This window comes from Adiantum capillus-veneris, chromosome 16 (assembly GCF_014529385.1).
Source record: "Adiantum capillus-veneris isolate H3 chromosome 16, ASM1452938v2, whole genome shotgun sequence".
Taxonomy (NCBI): Eukaryota; Viridiplantae; Streptophyta; class Polypodiopsida; order Polypodiales; family Pteridaceae; genus Adiantum; species Adiantum capillus-veneris.
The window spans coordinates 110836794-110855908 of record NC_140946.1 but is presented as its reverse complement, the minus strand read 5'-3'; the positions used below and the strand labels follow the sequence as shown (position 1 = coordinate 110855908).

The 19115-nt window shown below is 43.1% G+C and overlaps 1 protein-coding gene across 5 annotated transcripts in view; it reads right to left on the bottom strand.

Annotated features, from left to right (window-relative positions):
- The window catches only part of LOC147439642 (kinesin-like protein KIN-14I), a 175304-nt gene that overhangs the window by 20770 nt on the left and 135419 nt on the right, over positions 1 to 19115 (bottom strand). For all 5 annotated transcript variants that reach the window (XR_015184623.1, XM_086485454.1, XM_086485455.1 and 2 more), the window contains 7 exons: positions 3725 to 3919; positions 3490 to 3616; positions 3210 to 3412; positions 2551 to 2733; positions 2335 to 2430; positions 1492 to 1689; positions 1140 to 1411 (listed from right to left, as the gene is read on the bottom strand). Coding sequence is in view for 4 of the 5 variants with exons in the window: in XM_086485454.1 (XP_086341580.1) it covers positions 1140 to 1411; positions 1492 to 1689; positions 2335 to 2430; positions 2551 to 2733; positions 3210 to 3412; positions 3490 to 3616; positions 3725 to 3919 (1274 nt within the window). In the remaining variant the exon portion in view is untranslated. The remainder of the gene's footprint in view (positions 1 to 1139; positions 1412 to 1491; positions 1690 to 2334; positions 2431 to 2550; positions 2734 to 3209; positions 3413 to 3489; positions 3617 to 3724; positions 3920 to 19115) is intronic.

Here is a 19115-nt window from a genome sequence, read left to right as displayed (position 1 = left end):
GGCTAAGGATCACTAAAGTAAGGATTGTCCCGAACAACCTGCATCCACATCTTCGAGCCCAAGTCAAAACCAACCTGAACTCACATTTCGCAAAATCAATCTAATACCAGTTAGCACCATCCTTCAACTGCCATGAGATATTTAATTTTGAGGACCCCATACACCTATAAGACATGGGCTTATAGGGGATTTAGGAATGGAAAGAATTTCAACTAAACAAAGGAGGGGACAACACTGGCTTTGGTTTCCACTGCTCCCTTTGGATGCTGTCATGTGGCAGGCGGTCGTATGGCATCTCTTTGAATCTACTCATCTGCAATTGTATGGTGCATTGGCCGGGGTCAAGAGAACTCACGTGCTTTCAGAAAGGAGGCACAAGAAGAGGTGGCCCAATCCATTACCTCTTGAGGTCTCCTTCAAAGCTTTTCCATTTCAACCTCTTGAGTTCCTTGTGAAAGACACTCGATCGAAGCTGCATATTTTCTTCTAGGTCATCCGCTTCTCATTGACTGGCTTTATGGGTTCGTGTTGTCTAGCTTTGTAAAAGATTCACTCACATCATAAGCGTTATGCATTCAGCAATAACTAAGCAATGCAAACTGCAAGGTGTACTTATTTGCAGAGTAAGCAGGACTTCTCTAAAGAGGGAAATCTATGTACAAATTCTCATATTCTTATGTCATATATGAGAGCATTGCTATGTGAACTCTCTCTTGTACTTGTGTAGTTCTGTACGTCTTCTTGCACACTCTTTTGTAGAACTCAATGGTAAAAGGCGTTCCCATGAAAAGTTTAGGATTGGTATTACGGATACACATTTGCTCGCTAACAGAATGATGATAGTGGTATTCAGTACAAAATATCTAATAACCAGTCACTGCAAGTGATCAAATAATCAGGAGATTGTCCCACATCTACTATGGCATGGTTCACTGATAAATGCTTTTTGTATGCTCATGGCCAATTTAAAGTTTTGTTTCCACCACATTTTTTCATTGTTTGAGGTGCTTTCCGAATGCTCCTAACAATTTAAAAGGACCAAAGACAATGAAGTAGAATTGGATTTTGTTGGTCTTCATGCTTTATCTCAGACATGTTAGAGAACAAACGGGAAGAAAAATAGTAAAAAGTATCATTACCCTAGAGAATTGGACGTCTCATCCAAGTTTGAATCTGCAGGAGAGATGTTCACAAACATGAGCGTTTTTGCATTACCACCAAGCGAATCACTCATCATCATAGTAAGCTTGTGGTTCCTGTATGGTATGTGTTGCTCCTCTGATGCCAACGCGCTAATCACATCCCCTAATGCAGACAGAGACTTATTTATGCTTTGAGCCTCCTTCAATTGCTCTCCACTAGAGCCAGACTTCTTGATCCTCTCAGAACCAGCCAAATCAACAAAACTTAGCTGCAAAGAAACAATAACTCTCAGCCTGAGGAAACCTTAGAAGCTAACGTAAGATTGGTAGATTTGGCCAGATGGGTCACCTTTCCCTTTACTTGGACTTGAGTTTGAAGGTTTGTGCTTTCAATAATTATAGAGAGAACCAGATGTGAACGTGAACTTTCAGCATTCATCTGAGTACCCGAAATGTGCCGCCTGTCCAGTCCTTTCATAACGATTGCATCGAGTTCATCCAATGTCGATATTGAGACTATCGTACAATTTTCAACAAGAACCATTCCCTGCCAGCCACAGTAGATGTCTAAACCTCTTCAAAATTAAATAGAATAAGATGGCAAAAGTTGATTTTTCAACCCCCTTAGCTTTTGATAGCCACTCATTGTATGAAAGATAGCAAGGTTTGCACCAATGAGAGAGGAGCTGTTAAACGGTAGACAATAGTAAAAACACCTAATCAAAGCTTTGAGATCATTAACACAACAAGATGTCTTATTCTCTTCGTAAAGACCTCTAAGCTCCCTGATAGGTTCCTATGCCCCTTCAAGAGTACATTCAAGCATAATTGCAGAGGTATTTGAAACACACTAAATCTACCAATGGCCCATCAACCTTCTGGAGCAGGAAAGAATGAAACCACTTCCAAAAAAAGAGGTTGAAATTCACCAACAGTAAACAAAGCGGAACTACAGTGTCTCAGTAAGAACAAGTTGCTAATTTTCAGAGAGGTCGTTTATTCTTTCCAGTTGACAGTGGATACTCTGGCTAAGGTCTTCAATTTAAGACATAAATGGCCACAAATCACCTGAGTCATTCTAAACATGTGCAACCAGCATTTATGTTTTGCCCAAGAGCTGCACAAACCCCTAATGCGCTTGAATACATCGCATACATTCACATAGGATTTGTCCATACTTAATTTGTTATACCTTGGAATCCTTCTTGACCTCAAGCTTCTGGCGCTTTGCATTCTTTGCCAGTAATAAGTCCACTAGGGTGTCTTGATACAATTCAATCATGTATGCCTGTTTCGAGAGAAAGAAACTGTAAATTCCGGCATAAAGGAAACAAGGGAGAAAAAAGGTGAGGCTTGCACCTTCAAGTAAAAATTAAACTTGTTGTAAAAACGTAAGTGAGGCTAGCACCTTCAAGTAAAAGGAAAACTTATTGCTGTCTCTCTTCAGAATGCTAAAGAGTTCCCTTGTAGCCCTTGGTGTCAAACCTGGGTCCTCTTTTGAGCCATAGATAGTAAAAGTCTTTCCAGAACCAGTTTGACCATAAGCAAATATGCAAACGTTGTAACCATCAACTGCTGACTGCACCAGGTACTGAAAGAACCAAAAAACTCAATCACAAACATAACAGTAAACTGTAAAGGTGGGAATTATATTTTTTTCCACAGAAAAGAACAAAAATTCTATCAAGAGACTTTAAATCATTGAAAATGTGGCATTTGAGTTCCTCCCAGTTCATTTAGCACTTGGGAGTTGGTTAACAATGAAGCTGAAGGCTATGCTAAAGGTTCAGGTCAAGGTCGTGGCAATTTTCTATGCCCTGCAACTGGTATTCTTTCACTCTGATTAGTTGTTGGCTCTAATGGAAAATGTGGATCATCAAAAGTGAATGTCTTTTCATATAAGGCAAGTTAGATATCTTGGGAACCACATTGGAGAGGCTGGTGATTTAAGACTGTCAGATTATTCCAGTCACAGACGAGCTCTTACATTCATAAGCAGGAACTTCCGCTGAAACTGCAGATAATATAGAAGGCATAGCATGATGGAGTAGAAATCAACTACGATACCTTCGTATCCTCAAAAATCTGCTCTTGTCTGCTGCTCTCATCAAAGACATGATCAAACTGATATTGCTTTGGCTTGTCATCTTTCCAAGGATGTTCTAAAGTGAACTCATCAGGGGCTGCGAGGACCAATTTTTGATTCTCGTTCCTTTCCTTCTCACTAAGCGGCCTCCATCGAGCAAAAACTCTGATCTTTCCTTTCATATCTACACCAAAATCAAAAATTTTATGGATGCACACTAAGACACCTAAGCATAAACATACATAAGCTTCAGAATGGTACCTTCCATCATATTAAAATAACGTTTCCGCAATACTTGTTCTTCTTTATAAAGAACTTCGAGTCCAGCTAGTTGATCTGCTTGCCTCTTAAGGATAGCAGCAGTCTGCTCATTTTTCCTATCAATATCCTAGCAGATTAACCCAATAAAAAATTTAAGAAAGGTGTTCAAGGAAGATATTGAAACTTCCATGACACCTCGGAGCATAGACTAATTAACATAACAACACAAAGATACCTCTTTCATTTCTCGAAGCTCCTCAAGTTCTTTCATGCTTCCTTGTAGAGCCTCAAGTTCAGAGTTACGATGTGCCAATTCAGACCCTGCCAAACTCAGTTCTTGGGTACGATCTGTTAGTTTCTTCTCCAAATCTGTAAGGCGGGATCTCAATGTATTTCTCTCCTGCTCAAACTTTAGTTCAAGTGCTTTTGCCTGTTTCATTGTTCAAGTTAGACATAATTTATAAACATGGCTCTTTACACATCAAGCAACTATGAGAAGTGTGTTTGTGCGTGTATGGGTTTTTTTTTCTTTCTTCTTGCACATGTGTAGAAAATCAGCTTGCTAAAATTACAGAGAATCTCCCTTCAGTGTATGACAGATTCTGTCACGCCCATCATCAGCTCTTACAACCTCAGGAAACAGATGGCTGCTGATTCTCTCCTTAGTCAGCTCAGGGGTGTCCAGACCGCCATAGTTTTTCAGGCTACGTATTCCGTTATGGACTCGTTGCCAGATTGCACCAAAGTGACAATCGTTTTGGCAACGCCCTTTGAGAGAAAGAAATCCATCCAAATTTCAACAAATGAAAGAGTATTTGTTGGGTTCAAGGCCTAAATAACCCCTTTTTGTACATTTTTATACTTTGTACAGGTTCACATTGAACCTGGACACATTTTTTTGAAGTCGCTTATAATAAAAGTGGGAAAACCCAAAACTCACTTATTGAGTTTTTCCCAAAAACGTGAGCTCTCTCTCCCTTCCCGCTTCGATCCCTAGCGCTTCCTGTTTGCTGCACTCCGTCTCTTGCTTCTTGCTCCAATCCTGCACTACATCGTGATGCGCACCTAGCGGTACCTTCTGCTTCGTGCTTTCAATTGGTATCAGAGCCCTAGGGTTTCAAAACAGCCCTGCGCAGTCTGCTGGACAGCGAGTTAAAATTGCTCTCACGTGATCAATTTCGCTTCCATCGCGAAGCCCCTTGCTTTCGAGGTCAAAAAAGTCACCAAAACTGCCAAAACAACCCAAAACAGACTTTTTTTAGGTCAAAATAGGTGATTTACAGGTTATAACAGGTCAAAACAGCAATACACAGGTGTACCAAAGTTGTGGGATCACATGTATTGATGTTTGTCGTAACAAATTGAGTGAAAAGCTGAGTACAGGTGCTTGAAATTGCACATTTCAGCTGAAATTTCAGATTTGGACAATTTCATGTAAAGAAATTGTGGTCTACCGTATGCAAAGTCTTGTGGTTGTTACTATTTGCTGAAATTTTCAGCCTATTGCATCTCCCTTGTATATACACTTGTGGTTGAATTAAGATGGCTTCTTCTCTTCCGCATCCGACACTAAAAGTTTGAAGGAAATCAAACAATTCGATGGTCAAGGCTTCGATCTTTGGCAAGAACACATGCAAGGTATCCTTTTCTTAAAGGATTGTGAAGATGCATTGGAACATAATAAGCCACCAAGTTTGTCTGACGAAGAGTGGACCAGGTTAAATAAGAAGGCTATGGCTTACATCAAAAATGGCTATCAATGATGACATTTTGACGGACATCAAGGGTTTGGACTCTACTTATGCAATATGGCAAAAGCTAAATTCCAATTATGAGAAAACCACGCCTGTGAACTAAGTGCATTTGATGAGAAAGTTGGTGAATATGCAGCTTGATGACTCGAAGTTAGCTTCTGAGCATTTGAGTGCTTTTACATGTGTGTTGAGTCAGTTGCAGGACAGTGGGCTTCAACAATTCGATGATAAGCTGAAAGCTATTTTCTTGCTTATGACACTGCCAGATACTTGGGAGACTTTGGTTGTCTCCTTGAGCAACAATCCCACCCTCACGTATGACGGTGTGAAAGGGTCTATTCTCAATGAAGAGATCAAACGCAAGTCTAGTGGGGAAGGTGGCAGTTCTGCCTACAATGCAAGAGGAGAAATCAAAAGCGTGATGCGGGCAACAGGACTCAAAATAGAAGTAAGAGCAAGACAAAGGATAAGGATGCCACTTGTTATCAATGTGATTGAAAGGGTCACAAGAAATCCGATTGTAGGTATTTCAAGAAAGAGCAGAAAAGGAAGAAGAAAACGCAAGATAAGAAGAAGAAGGATGAGAAAAAAGGGGAAAAATCAGCAGGTGATTCCTCCAGGGATGCTGAGAATGCAAATGTATCCTCTAGTGTGGTCATTGAGGAGTTGTCAGACGTTGAGAAAATTTTGGTTGCGGCTTCATGCCTCTCAGATTTGGTGATAACTAATACAGAAGACATGCTTATCTCGAAGAAAGATGTCATTGATGTATTACTTAGTGCTAATGATGGCCTCTCCCAGTCTTGGAAAGTGAATTCTGGTGCTTCATTCCATGTGACTCCATCTTTGGAGTGTTTTGCTACATATGCTACAGGCAATTATGGCAAGGTGTACCTTGGTGATAATTTTTCTATATTGAGGAAATGGGGTACTATGCGTTTGGCTCTTAACAATGGTCAAGAGCTTGTGTTGAATGATGTTAGGTTTGTACCAGGCATTAAGAAAAGTCTGCTATCCGTTGGCCAATTGGATGCACATGGTTATACGACCATTTTTGTTGGGGGTTCATGGAAGTTGCTTAAGGGCTCTATGCTTGTTGCAAAAGGGTCTAAAAGAGGTACTTTGTACTATCTTCGATGCAAAGCTTTGCCTGGCAAGTTTCTTGCTGTTGTTGAAGTTGCTTCACACACGGAATTGTGGCATAAGAGACTTGGCCATATGAGCCAAAAGGGTATTGATGTGCTTTTCTCTTTGAAGAGGGTTGATGTAAAAGCCAAAAACTTTGATTTTTGTAACGATTGTCTCTATGGAAAGCAAAAGAAATCTTCTTATTACTCTGGTGTCTCTCGCAAAGCTAATCCTCTTGATCTTGTTCACTCCGATGTATGCACTATACATGTTAAGTCTCTTGGTGGTGCATTGTATTTTGTTACATTCATTGATGACTGTACGAGGAAAGGATGGGTGCATTTGTTGAAAAGTAAGAGTGAGACTTTTAATGCTTTTAAGAAGTTTCATGCTTTTGTCACTACGCAAAAGAGTACTAAGCTTAAACGTCTCAAACCTGATAATGGAGGAGAGTATGTATCTGTTGAATTTCAGCGTTTTTGTGATGAAAATGGGATTAAAAGGGAGTTGACAGCCCCTTATAATCCGTCTTCTAATGGTGTGGCTGAGAGGTATAATCGTACTTTATGCGAGAGAGTGCGTTGCATGTTGTCCACCGCTAATCTTTCCCAAGAGTTTTGGGGGGAGGCATTGAAAACTGCAATTCATATTTGCAATCGCTTTCCTAATAGTACGCTGAAAAATGACATTCCAGAGGAGGTTTGGTCTGGCAAACCTGCCTCTTATGATCATTTGAGAGTATTTGGCTGCGAAACTTTCGTTCATGTACGCAATGACTTGAGAACAAAGCTTGATATGAAGTCCATCAAGGGAGTCTTCCTAGGATATGGGGAAGAAGGTGAAATTGGCTGTAGTGTGGTTACCACAGTTTAGAAAGGTAATTCGCAGCCGAGATGTAGTGTTCAATGAGGCAAAATTGCTTAAGAATGCTACAAAATCTGATGTTGACAAGAAAACAGTCAGATTTCAACCTTCCGTGCCACCCATTGATGTTGTAAAAGAGCCTCATGATGCATTACCGCAAGCTGAAATTGATAATCAGCCGGTTAACCTTGAGCTAGAAGAGGTAGGACATGATATTGATGCTCCTAATGAGGATGGACAGCCACCTGAATTGGCTGAAAATTATTTTCAGCAGCATGATAGAGCTGAAAATGAATTGCCTTATGATGTAGAACCGTTGCCTGAGAATGTAGATCATTGGGTACGCAGGCCAACTCGTTTGAGAAGGCAATTAATCCCTCTTTACATCATGTAATGTTGACAGATGAGGGTGAACCTCTTACTTATAAAGAGGCTAAGTCATGTGAGTCAAGCAGTAAGTGGGAGCTTGCAATGCAAGAGGAAATGAAATCCTTGTATGCAAATGAGACTTGGGATCTTGTGCCATTGCCTAAAGGGAGAAAGGCTCTTCCTAACAAATGGGTATACAAGATTAAGATTGTGGATAAAAAACCCAAGTACAAGGCAAGATTGGTTGCAAAAGGATATGCACAAAAAGAAGGAATTGATTTTCAAGAAATCTTTTCCCCAATTGTAAAGCTTACGACTTTACCTGTCCTTTTTGCTCTCGTTGCGGTGCTAATTGAATCAAATGGATGTAAAGACAGCGTTTTTGCATGGTGACATTGAAGAGGACATATACATGAAACAACTTGAAGGTTTTGTAGTTCCTACATGTGAGGAACTTGTATGCAAGCTGAAAAGGGCTCTGTATGGTTTGAGACAATCATCACGGCAGTGGTATAAGAAGTTTGACACTTTTATGCTGTCTCAAGGCTTTAAATGCAGCCATGCAGATCATTGTTTGTATACGAAAAGGGATGAAGATGGTAGTCCCATTATTATTGTTCTCTATGTTGATGACATGCTGCTTGCCGGGAAACATAAGACTAGTCTTGATGCTCTGAAACGTAAGCTAAATTCAACATTTGCTATAAAGGATTTGGGTGATGCAGAGCATATTTTGGACATGGGTATTAAAAGAGATAGAAAGCTGAAATTGCTGTTTCAATCTCAAGAAAGGTACATTGCAAAAGTACTTGACAGGTTTAATATGACTGATGCTAAGCCTCTTGGAGTACCTTTACCTCCATACACTAAGCTTAGCAAAGCAGATTGCCCAAAGGATGAGGTGGCATTAAAAGCAATGAAGGGAATCCCATATGCATCAGCTTGTGGTTCTCTTATGTATGCTATGGTTGCCACTCGTCTCGACATTGCTTATGCAGTGGGAGTTGTTAGTCGATACATGTCGAATCATGGCAAAGCGCATTGGGAAGCTGTCAAATGCATTCTGAGATATTTGAAGGGTACACAATCAAAGTGTATTTGTTATGGCAAAAGTGACTTAAAGTTGCAGGGATATTGTGATGCAGACATGGCAGGCGACATGGATACCAAGAAATCTACCAATGGATATGTATTTGCCATTACTGGTTGTGCAGTCGCTTAGTGTTCTAGGTTGCAAAAAATTGTGGCATTGAGTAGTACTGAGGTTGACTATATTTCAGTCACAGAGGCTTCAAAGGAGGCCATTTGGTTGGGCAAACTTGCAAAAGAACTTGGCATGCTTGCTCATACACCCGTGTTGGGTTGTGATAGCCAGAGTGCTGTCTATTTAGCCAAAAATGCCATGTTTCATGCGCGTACCAAACACATAGATGTGCGGTACCACTTCATACGACAGGTATTGGAGGATGGTTTAATCACCTTGACTAAGATTTATAGACAGGATAACCATGCAGATGTTCTCACCAAGAGTCTTGCTAAGGCTCAACATGAGCATTGCATACAGCTGGTGGGAGTTGGTTAACTTGAAGGCGTCATTTATGCCTTTAAGTGGGAGGTTGTTGGGTTAAAGGCCTAAATAACCCCTTTTTGTACATTTTTATGCTTTGGAGCCATTTTATTAGAGTCACTTATAATAAAAGTGGAAAAACCCAAAACTCACTTATTGAGTTTTTGAAATATTTTCTTCCTGCTTCGATCCCTAGCGCTTCCTCTCTGCTGCACTCCGCCTCCTGCTTCTTGCCCCAATCCTGCACTACATCGCGACGTGCACCTACCGGTACCTTCTGCTTCACGCTTTTAGTATTTACCTCAGAGATCCTACTAAGGACATCGGCTACCGTATTGGTAGCACCCTTACGGTAGCGTATCTCGAAATCGAACTCTTGCATGAGTTCGGTCCACCTTGCCTTTCGGCCACGAAGGTCAAGCTGATCACAGAGATACTTCAAAGAATGGTGGTCCATTCATACCATGAAGTGGGTACCAAAGAGGTAATGGCGCCAAAACTTCAAGGCATGAATGACCGCCAACAATTCCTTCTCTTGTGTGGAATAACATGTCTACACGTCTGTTGGGATGCACAACCTCCAACATCCGTGCATTGGTAGCAAGCCGCTTCAAATGTATCGATCGAGTTCTTCTATCCATTAAATAGACGGACTAACACTGTGCTTTTTGCTTTGAACGCCCTTTAACAAATAGGTAGAGGGTTCAACAATACGAGCGTAGTCTTTGATAAATTTTTGAAAGAAGCCTGGATTTTACTTACCTGATCGTTCGAAGGATAGGCCAATCCAGCACAACACGTATCTTTTCGGGATCAATGTGAATGCCATCCGCCGAGATGACATGACCTAGATACAACAATTCCGTGTGGAAAAATTCACACTTAGTTTGCTTCGCATACAGCTTTTCCCGTCTTAAAACGGGCAAGCCGAGACGAAAATGTCGCAGATGCTCCTCGAGTGTTTTGCTGTAAATTAAGATATCGTTGAGGAACACAACAACCCACTTTGCCAAATACGGATGAAAGAGATTATTCATCATTTGTTGGAAAGTGGCAGGAGTATTGGTTAAAACTTAACCCAAAGGGTAAAACCAAAAACTGGTACTGTCCATTTCGTGTACGAAACATGGTTTTCGGGACATCATGCAGATGTATCTGTATTTGATGGTACCCGGAACGTAGATCGATCTTGGTGAAATAACGAGCACCTGAGAGTCGATTCACAAGGTCGTCCATGCAAGGCAATGGATACTTATTCTTCACGGTGACCTTATTGAGACCTTTGCAGAAGCGCATTCCTCCGTCCTTTTTTGCGAGAAAAACCAGAGCGCCCCACAAAGACTTACAAGGTTCAATAAAACCTTTGGCAAGATAGGCTTGAAGCTGCCTAGCTATCTCGTCTTCCTCTACCGAGAGACGCGATGGCTACCGGGAAAAATCTCTTATCTTATGATCAAGATCAGGGCCACGGGAAGCCCATCTGGTAAATCCGGTGGAAAGATGCTGCAAATTCAGCCAAGAAAACCCTAACGTAACCCCTAATTTTTGCCGTTTGTTGGCTGCCGCCCTTGCGTAACGTAACCGCCCCTTGATTGCGCAATTGCACTGCCACGCAGCACCGCCTTTGCTCACCATTGCTTGGACCACCTCTGCCGACCGCCTTGTTGGTGCCACCTTGGTCTGCCGCCCTGAGCTGAAGATACCCCTGCGCTGCTAATCTGGCCGCCAGCTAACTGGCCTGGCCGCTTGTTTTGTTGTGCCAGCGCTGCGCCTATCTGCACAGCCTGCAGCCATGTGACAAAAACACCTCGGCGGTTCAGCAGTAGTACAGCCTACGCGTGACAAAAAGACCCCCTCGGTTAAGCGGCGGCGGCACTCCCCAAGAATTTACAGCATGGAGAGCATACTTGCAGCCATGGAGTGCAGGAAGAACACAACCATGCTGCATTACACTCTCAATGCTTTGCGAAACAGTGCCTTCGGTAGAGAAAACCGACTCTCTATGCACCTCAAAACGGCGAGCAAGACCTATGTCCACCATATTTCGAGCACGACTGCAAAATTCCCTTTCCATCTCCATTTCCTGAAAAAGACATACCCCAAGTGAAATGAAATCTCTATCTGATTGCACACGGAGGGGCTGCCATGTCCTCAGAGTGGCAGCTCTCGAGGACACCCTAGAGACAAAACAATGGCATATCAAGCGCCCATGTGACTGCCACTGGCAAATCAACATTCCACACATGAGAATCGGTGAAAAGAACTCACCAAATTCTCACCACCGGCTGGCATGTGCCCGCCTTGCCCTCCTCTCTCACTAGTAGTGTCTCATACCAGCCTATACGAGACTTGGGAGAGCCTGTCAATCTGGACCATCACGGCCCCATGAGCTCTAGTGCATTTGTGCACGTCGCCATGTCGTGCATACAAGCAGGCAGGGGCTCTGATACCAATGTTAGTCCCTTGCCATATTCATCCTGCACACATGACATGACACAAGCCAAGCTCACACCTAGACACATGTAATGAGTGGACATGAGGCTCACCTCCCATCCATAGAACCAATACGAGCTCAGCCCCGATCCTGGGAGCCTGCAACCAAGTGGGCTAGCCTATGCCACAAGGGATGGTGTCCCATACCACCAAGCCCACACCAATACGAGTGTGCGGGCAGAGCTACCAAGGGCCTGGATTCCAAGTGTGATGATCACACAAGATGTCTAACAAATGAGACCCAAGTCCTATTTATAGGACTTCATAACCTATGGGCCAGGTTCACACTGGCTGGACATACTGTAGGCACTCAGCCTCCTGATGTCTGGGGACGTAACACAACACCATTCAAGAGCTTCTCAAACCATCAAGAGGCTTATGCTCCGATCGGGCTCTTGGACAGCCTCAAAACGTAAGCTTGCTGATGCCAAGGCTTCCCACTTTGGGAATGACTTTGTTGCTCCTCCTCCTACTTCTGCTGAGATTCTTCATGCATGCCAACTTTTGTTTTCTACGTTGCATTCAATTCTCTCACCTCAAGATGCTCTACCAAAGGAGGTGTATTTTGCTAAAAATGAACTGCACTCAGTGTTACTTGCTCTGGGCCGATGGCATGCCCTTAGTTGGGATGGGCTCACTATGGAATTTTGTATCTACTTTTGGGAGCCGTTAAAAGAGCATTTACTCTACATGATGAATATTGCGTAGTCTAAATGGAATTTGGTGTTATCTTGGAAAGAGGGCCTGCTGAAATTGTTGCCCAAACAAGCGCTTTGTGAGCAGTTCTCTCATTGGCGGTCGATCACTCTTATGCCGGTTATATACAAAATCTTGGCTAAAATGATTGTACGCCCTTGGATTCGGTCTCAAGTTAGCCAATGTTGTATATTTCTTGTATGCTCATAGTACGTCATTTGGCCTTCTTGATGGTGAGTTGACTGACCCTTGGCCTCTTGGATGCTCTGTCAAGCAAGGTTGCTAATCTTGCCCATACTAGGCTGGACTGCATATCGGCTAGGCCAGTTTATGCTTTGCTGTAGTCTGATACATGGATTGTGTCGCACAAAAATCAGTTGTGGTCCCTCTCCAAGTCTCAATTGTGGTGGCAAAGAATGTTGCTTTGCATTTGGAAGAATTTCTACCTCTCAAAGAGTGCAATTTCTTATGGCGATGCATGCTGGGTGCTTATAGGATTTACTTTGATTGTTTCTAGTTTTTGGAGCCTTCTGGCGCTTCGTCTTTTGTACCTCTTATTTACTCTGGTTTTTTTTCGCTTTGAGGTTTCCGACTTGTAAATTCAATCAAGATTTACAAAAAGAAAGGTTTGTGTCGCTGCTTTTCACTCGTGCTGCCTTCTTTTTTAAGTTTACCATCGTATTGGGTTATAGTTGGAATGCCCATTGGGACAACTAGATATGGATTGGTAACAACTTCAAGGTAGTTGTGCATAGCTACCTAAAATAAAAATTATTTCTGTCAAGGTGGTTTGTGCATAGCCACTTAGTACTTAGTACCTCCATATACTCGCATGTCGGAGGCAGCTTAGTTTGTCACCCATTTGGTATGATTAGTCCCTCCATTGTCTATACTCACATGATGGGGCATCTAGCTGTCAGCCATGGACGAGTCAGTCCTATGACCAAGGGGAAAAAAAATCACACATGTATGTTAGTAAGCATGTTTACCACTCGGATACCAGTCTCAATGAATAGGATCTGCGATCCTTAAAAGACTTTGTCAACAAAGCGACATCAAAAGAAGCCGTATGGTGTGGGACGTATGGTTTCATTTGACAGCACTTTGTATACATTTTTGTGCTCAACTCTCAACACGCAGAAAATTAAAAGACTTTAGTCAACTATGTTGACTTAAAGATAAGTTCAAGAGGTTTTTACATCTGACAACGAAGTTTTATATGCGGACACATCAATTCTTCAAGGCAGAAAGAATGTAAAGGGATAATACTGAGTTACTTCAGGAAAACATGTATAGAAATTCATAATTAAACAATGGCAACCAACTAAGAGCTCAATGTAAGTCTCAAAGAGGGGGTAAAACATGTTCGCTCTACCCGGTGGCATGGAGACTTGCATAACCTATTCACCTATTGGTGAAAAGAAAAAACAAAGCAATTCCCGATTGGAAAGGGTATAACACATGTTTTTTGGGATAAGGAAGATTATTAGAAGTAAGTTTATGGGTAGAAGGCCAAAGATGCCAAGTCGATAATGATGGAAGTCTCCAGCAAACGTTCTACATCTTTAGAGATCTCACTTGGCCAATGGTATAAAGACTTTGAAGATGAGATGGACAACTACTACCTTAGTAGATGAACATTTTGATCTTCAACCAAGTAGTATGGGATGCTTGGTTTGTGTATGTTTAGGCACTAGAGTGCCACGGTAATTGTTTGTCACCAAAGAACCTACAAAAGGTACCGGTTTCCATGAGAGGAGTTTACATTAGTAAACTCAATTAAATTGATATATAAGAGTTCTCAAAGTGAGAACTCACAAGAAAAGAAACGAGGACTTCCATAAGTTGAACTCAATGAAGGAGAGCTATTTTACCTTATCGTTCTCTCCTTATGGGTCCCATTACTTTGATGAGGTTGTAAACTTTGCTTTAGAGGGAGGCAATGTTATGCCATCTATAGGGGCCGGACCATGGAGCCCAGACAACACCCACGGATGCATAGATCTTGGGGGTGGAGTCAAATGCACGGCCAAATGGCCATAGGGGATGTGAAGAGGCCTAGGAACACACAGGTTGGTAGCCGGACAAACCATATGCCTGATCATGCTTTGCCAATTTCTTGCCAAGTGTAAACAGACCAAGACCAGGCTGTATATATGGGACTCCTATGGTGTAAAGTGTGAGCTTTGTCCTAAGGTGTGAGTCAAGGAGAGGAGAGTGGATTTATCCCACATACTGTGGAGCAAGGCTGTAGAGCTACTTAAAGCTCATTTCTTGAATCAATAAACAACTTCATTTTGCACTACATGCTTGTCTATGGTGATCTTGTGCTAAGCTAAGTCAATACTCAAGATTGTGTTTATGAGTCCAAGCTAATTCTGTAACAAACTGCTGATGTGTCAAAGCCTAAAGAATGGAGCCAACTTACAGATGCCGGCCGAGGGGCCTAAACCCTAAGAAGAACAAGCAACAAAAGAAGTGTCACAGAGTGCTGACGTGGTTGCCCGAGTGCAAAAAACCCTAACCCTAATTTCTGCCAAAAACCCTAATTGCTGAAACCCTAATTCTGAAAACCCTAACCCTAAAACCTGCACACCCTAATTCTGGAAACCCTAACCCTAAAACTGCAACAACGTGGCTGATTTCCGAAAATTGCGTTGGCATGATGACGTGGCAGGCTGTACGGATTTCCGTGATTTACACTGGTAGCTTTTGGGATTGCTTTTTGGACCAGAAGCTTTTGAGTTTGAAAGCTTTTTTTAAAACTGCTTTTTGGATCATAAGCTTTTGATTTTGAAAGCTTTTCATGTAAACTACTTTTTAGGCCAAGGGCCTTTAAATATGAGGCTAGGACTCATTCTCTGGCATGCTTCAGTACGAAGGTGCAGAGTCTGGAGTACCGGCTTGTACTTTGATGATGCAATATAAAGAAATACCGAAAGGGGCGCCAAGGTTTGGGGCCAATACTCTCTGGGGTGGAATTCTGCCACTCCGTGTCGCGTGTCGTCTCTCTCTCCATTTCAGTTCAGTTGTTATTTGAAGTGCTTAAAGTTGTTCAGTCTGTTCTTTTCTATTGGCACGTGGTGCCCGCCTTGTGACAGTGGTATCAGAACATCAGGCGTGTGCTTTTCTAAAAGCATACCGGTCCTACAAAAGAGCAGACAGAGCTATTGGAATTTGATTCGAGGTATCTTCGCCCTCCAATCTAGACTTATTAGCCACTCCCACCCTTACTTCATCGCGCATCGGGCGTGCTCCCGTCTTCACCACAGTGTCTTACAGGGCATAAGCCAATTAAGATCACTTGCAAGAGAAGGATCCAGATTTGTTTCAAGTCATTGTTTTTCTCAGAAGCAATGCTATGCAGATGTTGATTTCTACAGCTACCAAGCAGCATACTCCAAGTACTTGGCAAGCTTTCAAGAAAATTTTTTGCCCGAGGGTATATGGTTTCTGACATCTTCCTTCAGAGTGCAACTTCTGGCAGAGTGGGATATCCTGAAATTCTTGCCATGGAAACCCTAGCAGATTATAACTTGAAGTTTCTCGACATCTCCCAGTAGATGTCTCTTCACGAGCAGATGAACTTGGAGACCGAGTGCGATTGCTATCTTGGGACTACCATCGCCGCCAAAGAAACACTGTTTGTCTAAGAGCTGATGGACCATGCTGTGCTCGGCTACCACCTTATGGAAGAAACCTAACCCTAATTTTTGGTGCAGGTTTCAGGATGGAAAGTCAGTCGACTTTTCCAGCTCGACTGATGTCGAGATTGCTTTTTAAGTTTGAGTTCTGTTTGAGCTTGTTTGGTGATCCTGTTTGGAATTTGTTTGAAATGGATGGTATCTGTTTTGAGCCTGTTTTGGTGCCGATTTGAATTGTTTGACTCTGTTTTGATACTGGTTTCAATGATTGGTGATTTTACTCCTGGGTGGAGAAGTGAGAAATACTGTTTTGGTATTATTTGAACCTCGGAACGACGCAGGCCGATGCCTGGGGAGCGTTTCGTTGTATGTTTGAAAACCTCCGAACGACGCGGGCCGATGCTTGGGGAGCGTTTGGTTGTATGCTTGTAAAATAATTGTTGGTGTGACTCCCGGCCCGGACCTGGATGGTTATGCGGGAGGAGTATTAAGAAGTCTGAGCAGTGGTTACTCTCAACACCTCCAAACGACGCAGGCTGCGGTCTGGGGGGCGTTTGGTTGTAAAAGGCCTCTATATCTCCCGGCCCGGACCTTTTTAGGTTATGCGGGAGGAGTGATGAGGGAGTCGTTGAATATCTCCCGGCCCGGACCTTGTTAGGTTATGCGGGAGGAGTGTTCATCGGCGGCTTTATGTTTCTATGTCTTGTAACATGCATATGTGAGCATTTGTGTTGCTTTGTGATGTGCCAACCAGTGAATATTCCTAATTGGATGAGATTGCCTGGGTATGTAATTTTAGGACATCAAGACACCCGAGGAAGATCAGTATACGGTCTGGGTGTGATGGCTAATTTTACTACGCCGGAATATCAAGAGTTCCGATCTAGACGAAAGGAGACGCTAACTCCTTGATCAAAACAGCCGATAGGAGCAGCTAACTCCTTGATCAAAAGAGCAGAAAGGAGAAGCTAACTCCTTAATAAAAAGAGCAAACTGATTGTCCCTCGGAATGTCCCTCGGAAATTTTTGAGCTAACTTGAGTTGTTTTGCAAATATGTTGTAATCGCGGACGATTACTCTCTTTCAAGAAGGAGAGATGTAACAAACTGCTGATGTGTCAAAGCCTAAAGAATGGAGCCAACTTACAGATGCCGGCCAAGGGGCCTAAACCCTAAGAAGAACAAGCAACAGAAGAAGTGTCACAAAGTGCTGACGTGGTTGCCCGAGTGCAAAAAACCCTAACCCTAATTTCTGCCAAAAACCCTAATTGCTGAAACCCTAATTCTGAAAACCCTAACCCTAAAACCTGCAAACCCTAATTCTGGAAATCCTAACCCTAAAACTGCAACAACGTGGCTGATTTCCGAAAATTGCGTTGGCATGATGACGTGGCAGGCTGTACGGATTTCCGTGATTTACACTGGTAGCTTTTGGGATTGCTTTTTGGGCCAGAAGCTTTTGAGTTTGAAAGCTTTTTTTAAAACTGCTTTTTGGATCATAAGCTTTTGATTTTGAAAGCTTTTCATGTAAACTACTTTTTAGGCCAAGGGCCTTTAAATATGAGGCTAGGGCTCATTCTCTGGCATGCTTTAGTACGAAGGTGCAGAGTCTGGAGTACCGGCTTGTACTTTGATGATGCAATATAAAGAAATACCGAAAGGGGCGCCAAGGTTTGGGGCCAATACTCTCTGGGGTGGAATTCCACCACTCCGTGTCGCGTGTCGTCTCTCTCTCTCTCCATTTCAATTCAGTTGTTATTTGAAGTGCTTAAAGTTGTTCAGTCTGTTCTTTTCTATTGGCACGTGGTGCCCGCCTTGTGACAAATTCTATCTTGGAACCTAATTCACTGAAGTGATGACCTTGCTTACACACACTCACACACTTGCACCATGTTTCTCTTTCATCCACCATAGCTAGCACGATCCAATTCCTAACATTTGGTATCAGAGCCATGGTGTGCTAGCTAGGATTGTTGTTATGCATTTGTGTGTTAGTACAATTAGCATTCATTGATCATCATTAGATGGATCCATTAGATTTGCTCTTCTAATTGCATACCGCACGCTTGATTAGTGTTCCATTGGCTAGCATGAGCATGTTCTTGAGCTAAAGACTCTTGGGCCACTACTCACTAGCCAATTGGAAGCCTAATTAGCATTAGATTGCATTCAATTTCCATCAAGAACTTGCATTTTGCATTCAACGGCTGCTCCTCATTTTGGCAAAATTGGCATTTAGGATCTATGTGTGTGCGAAGGGCTTTCTGACGCCTAAATCGCATCTCGTTTGGCTTCTCAATTGATCTCACCAAAATCGAGCTTTGTAGCCTTTAACCCACTGTTTTGCAAGCTTGAATTCCAGCCTTCAATCAGATTTCTAAGTGTGTGTGTGTGTGGGGAGGAAGGAGCACTTAATGCATTCATCTATTGTTGGGTTTTTTAAAAAGGGGTCGGTGGGACCATTGCCTAAATAAGGCAGTCGGCGAGTCCATTTTGGCGTGAGCACCACGTGATGGCCTGCTGCTGGCGAACCTAAGCCCGGCGGTCAACTGCGTTGCAATCTCTTTTCGGCTCTGGACGACTGCAGCCACCGACCGGCCAGTCGAGCTCGTTCCATCCGCTCCTGCCCGCGCCGGCGCCCGCGTATACCCGATCGGCCGCAGTCGCTTGCCTCTCGCCGTTCGGCCACGCCCAGCTGCCTGCTCGCTCAACTGACTTTAATTGCAATTTCGGGTCCGCCCCTACGGGGCCCCTTTCCCGCGACTGCATGGTGTGTTATCACCTTATGCCAAGCCCTCCAAAGCCCCACATTCCCTAAGCACCGGGTCCCGCCTGCCTTACTGCATCCGGCCTCAAAGCTCCAAGGCAAGGCTTTCATAAGCCCCTGCTCCCACAGCCTGCTGCCTGAAGCCTCCGAGCACCTCAAGAGGCCCGACCTCAAGAGCTCACCAAGGAATACATTCCCGTAAGCTTGCTGCCATCAAGCCGCCAAGAACCCTGTAAGGGCTTGCTCCCACCAAACTGCAACAACAAGGCACCCTAAAGCTTTCAAAGCCTCAAAGGCATCAAAGAACCCGACCAAAGGGGACTTTTGTGAAGAGGGGCTTCACTG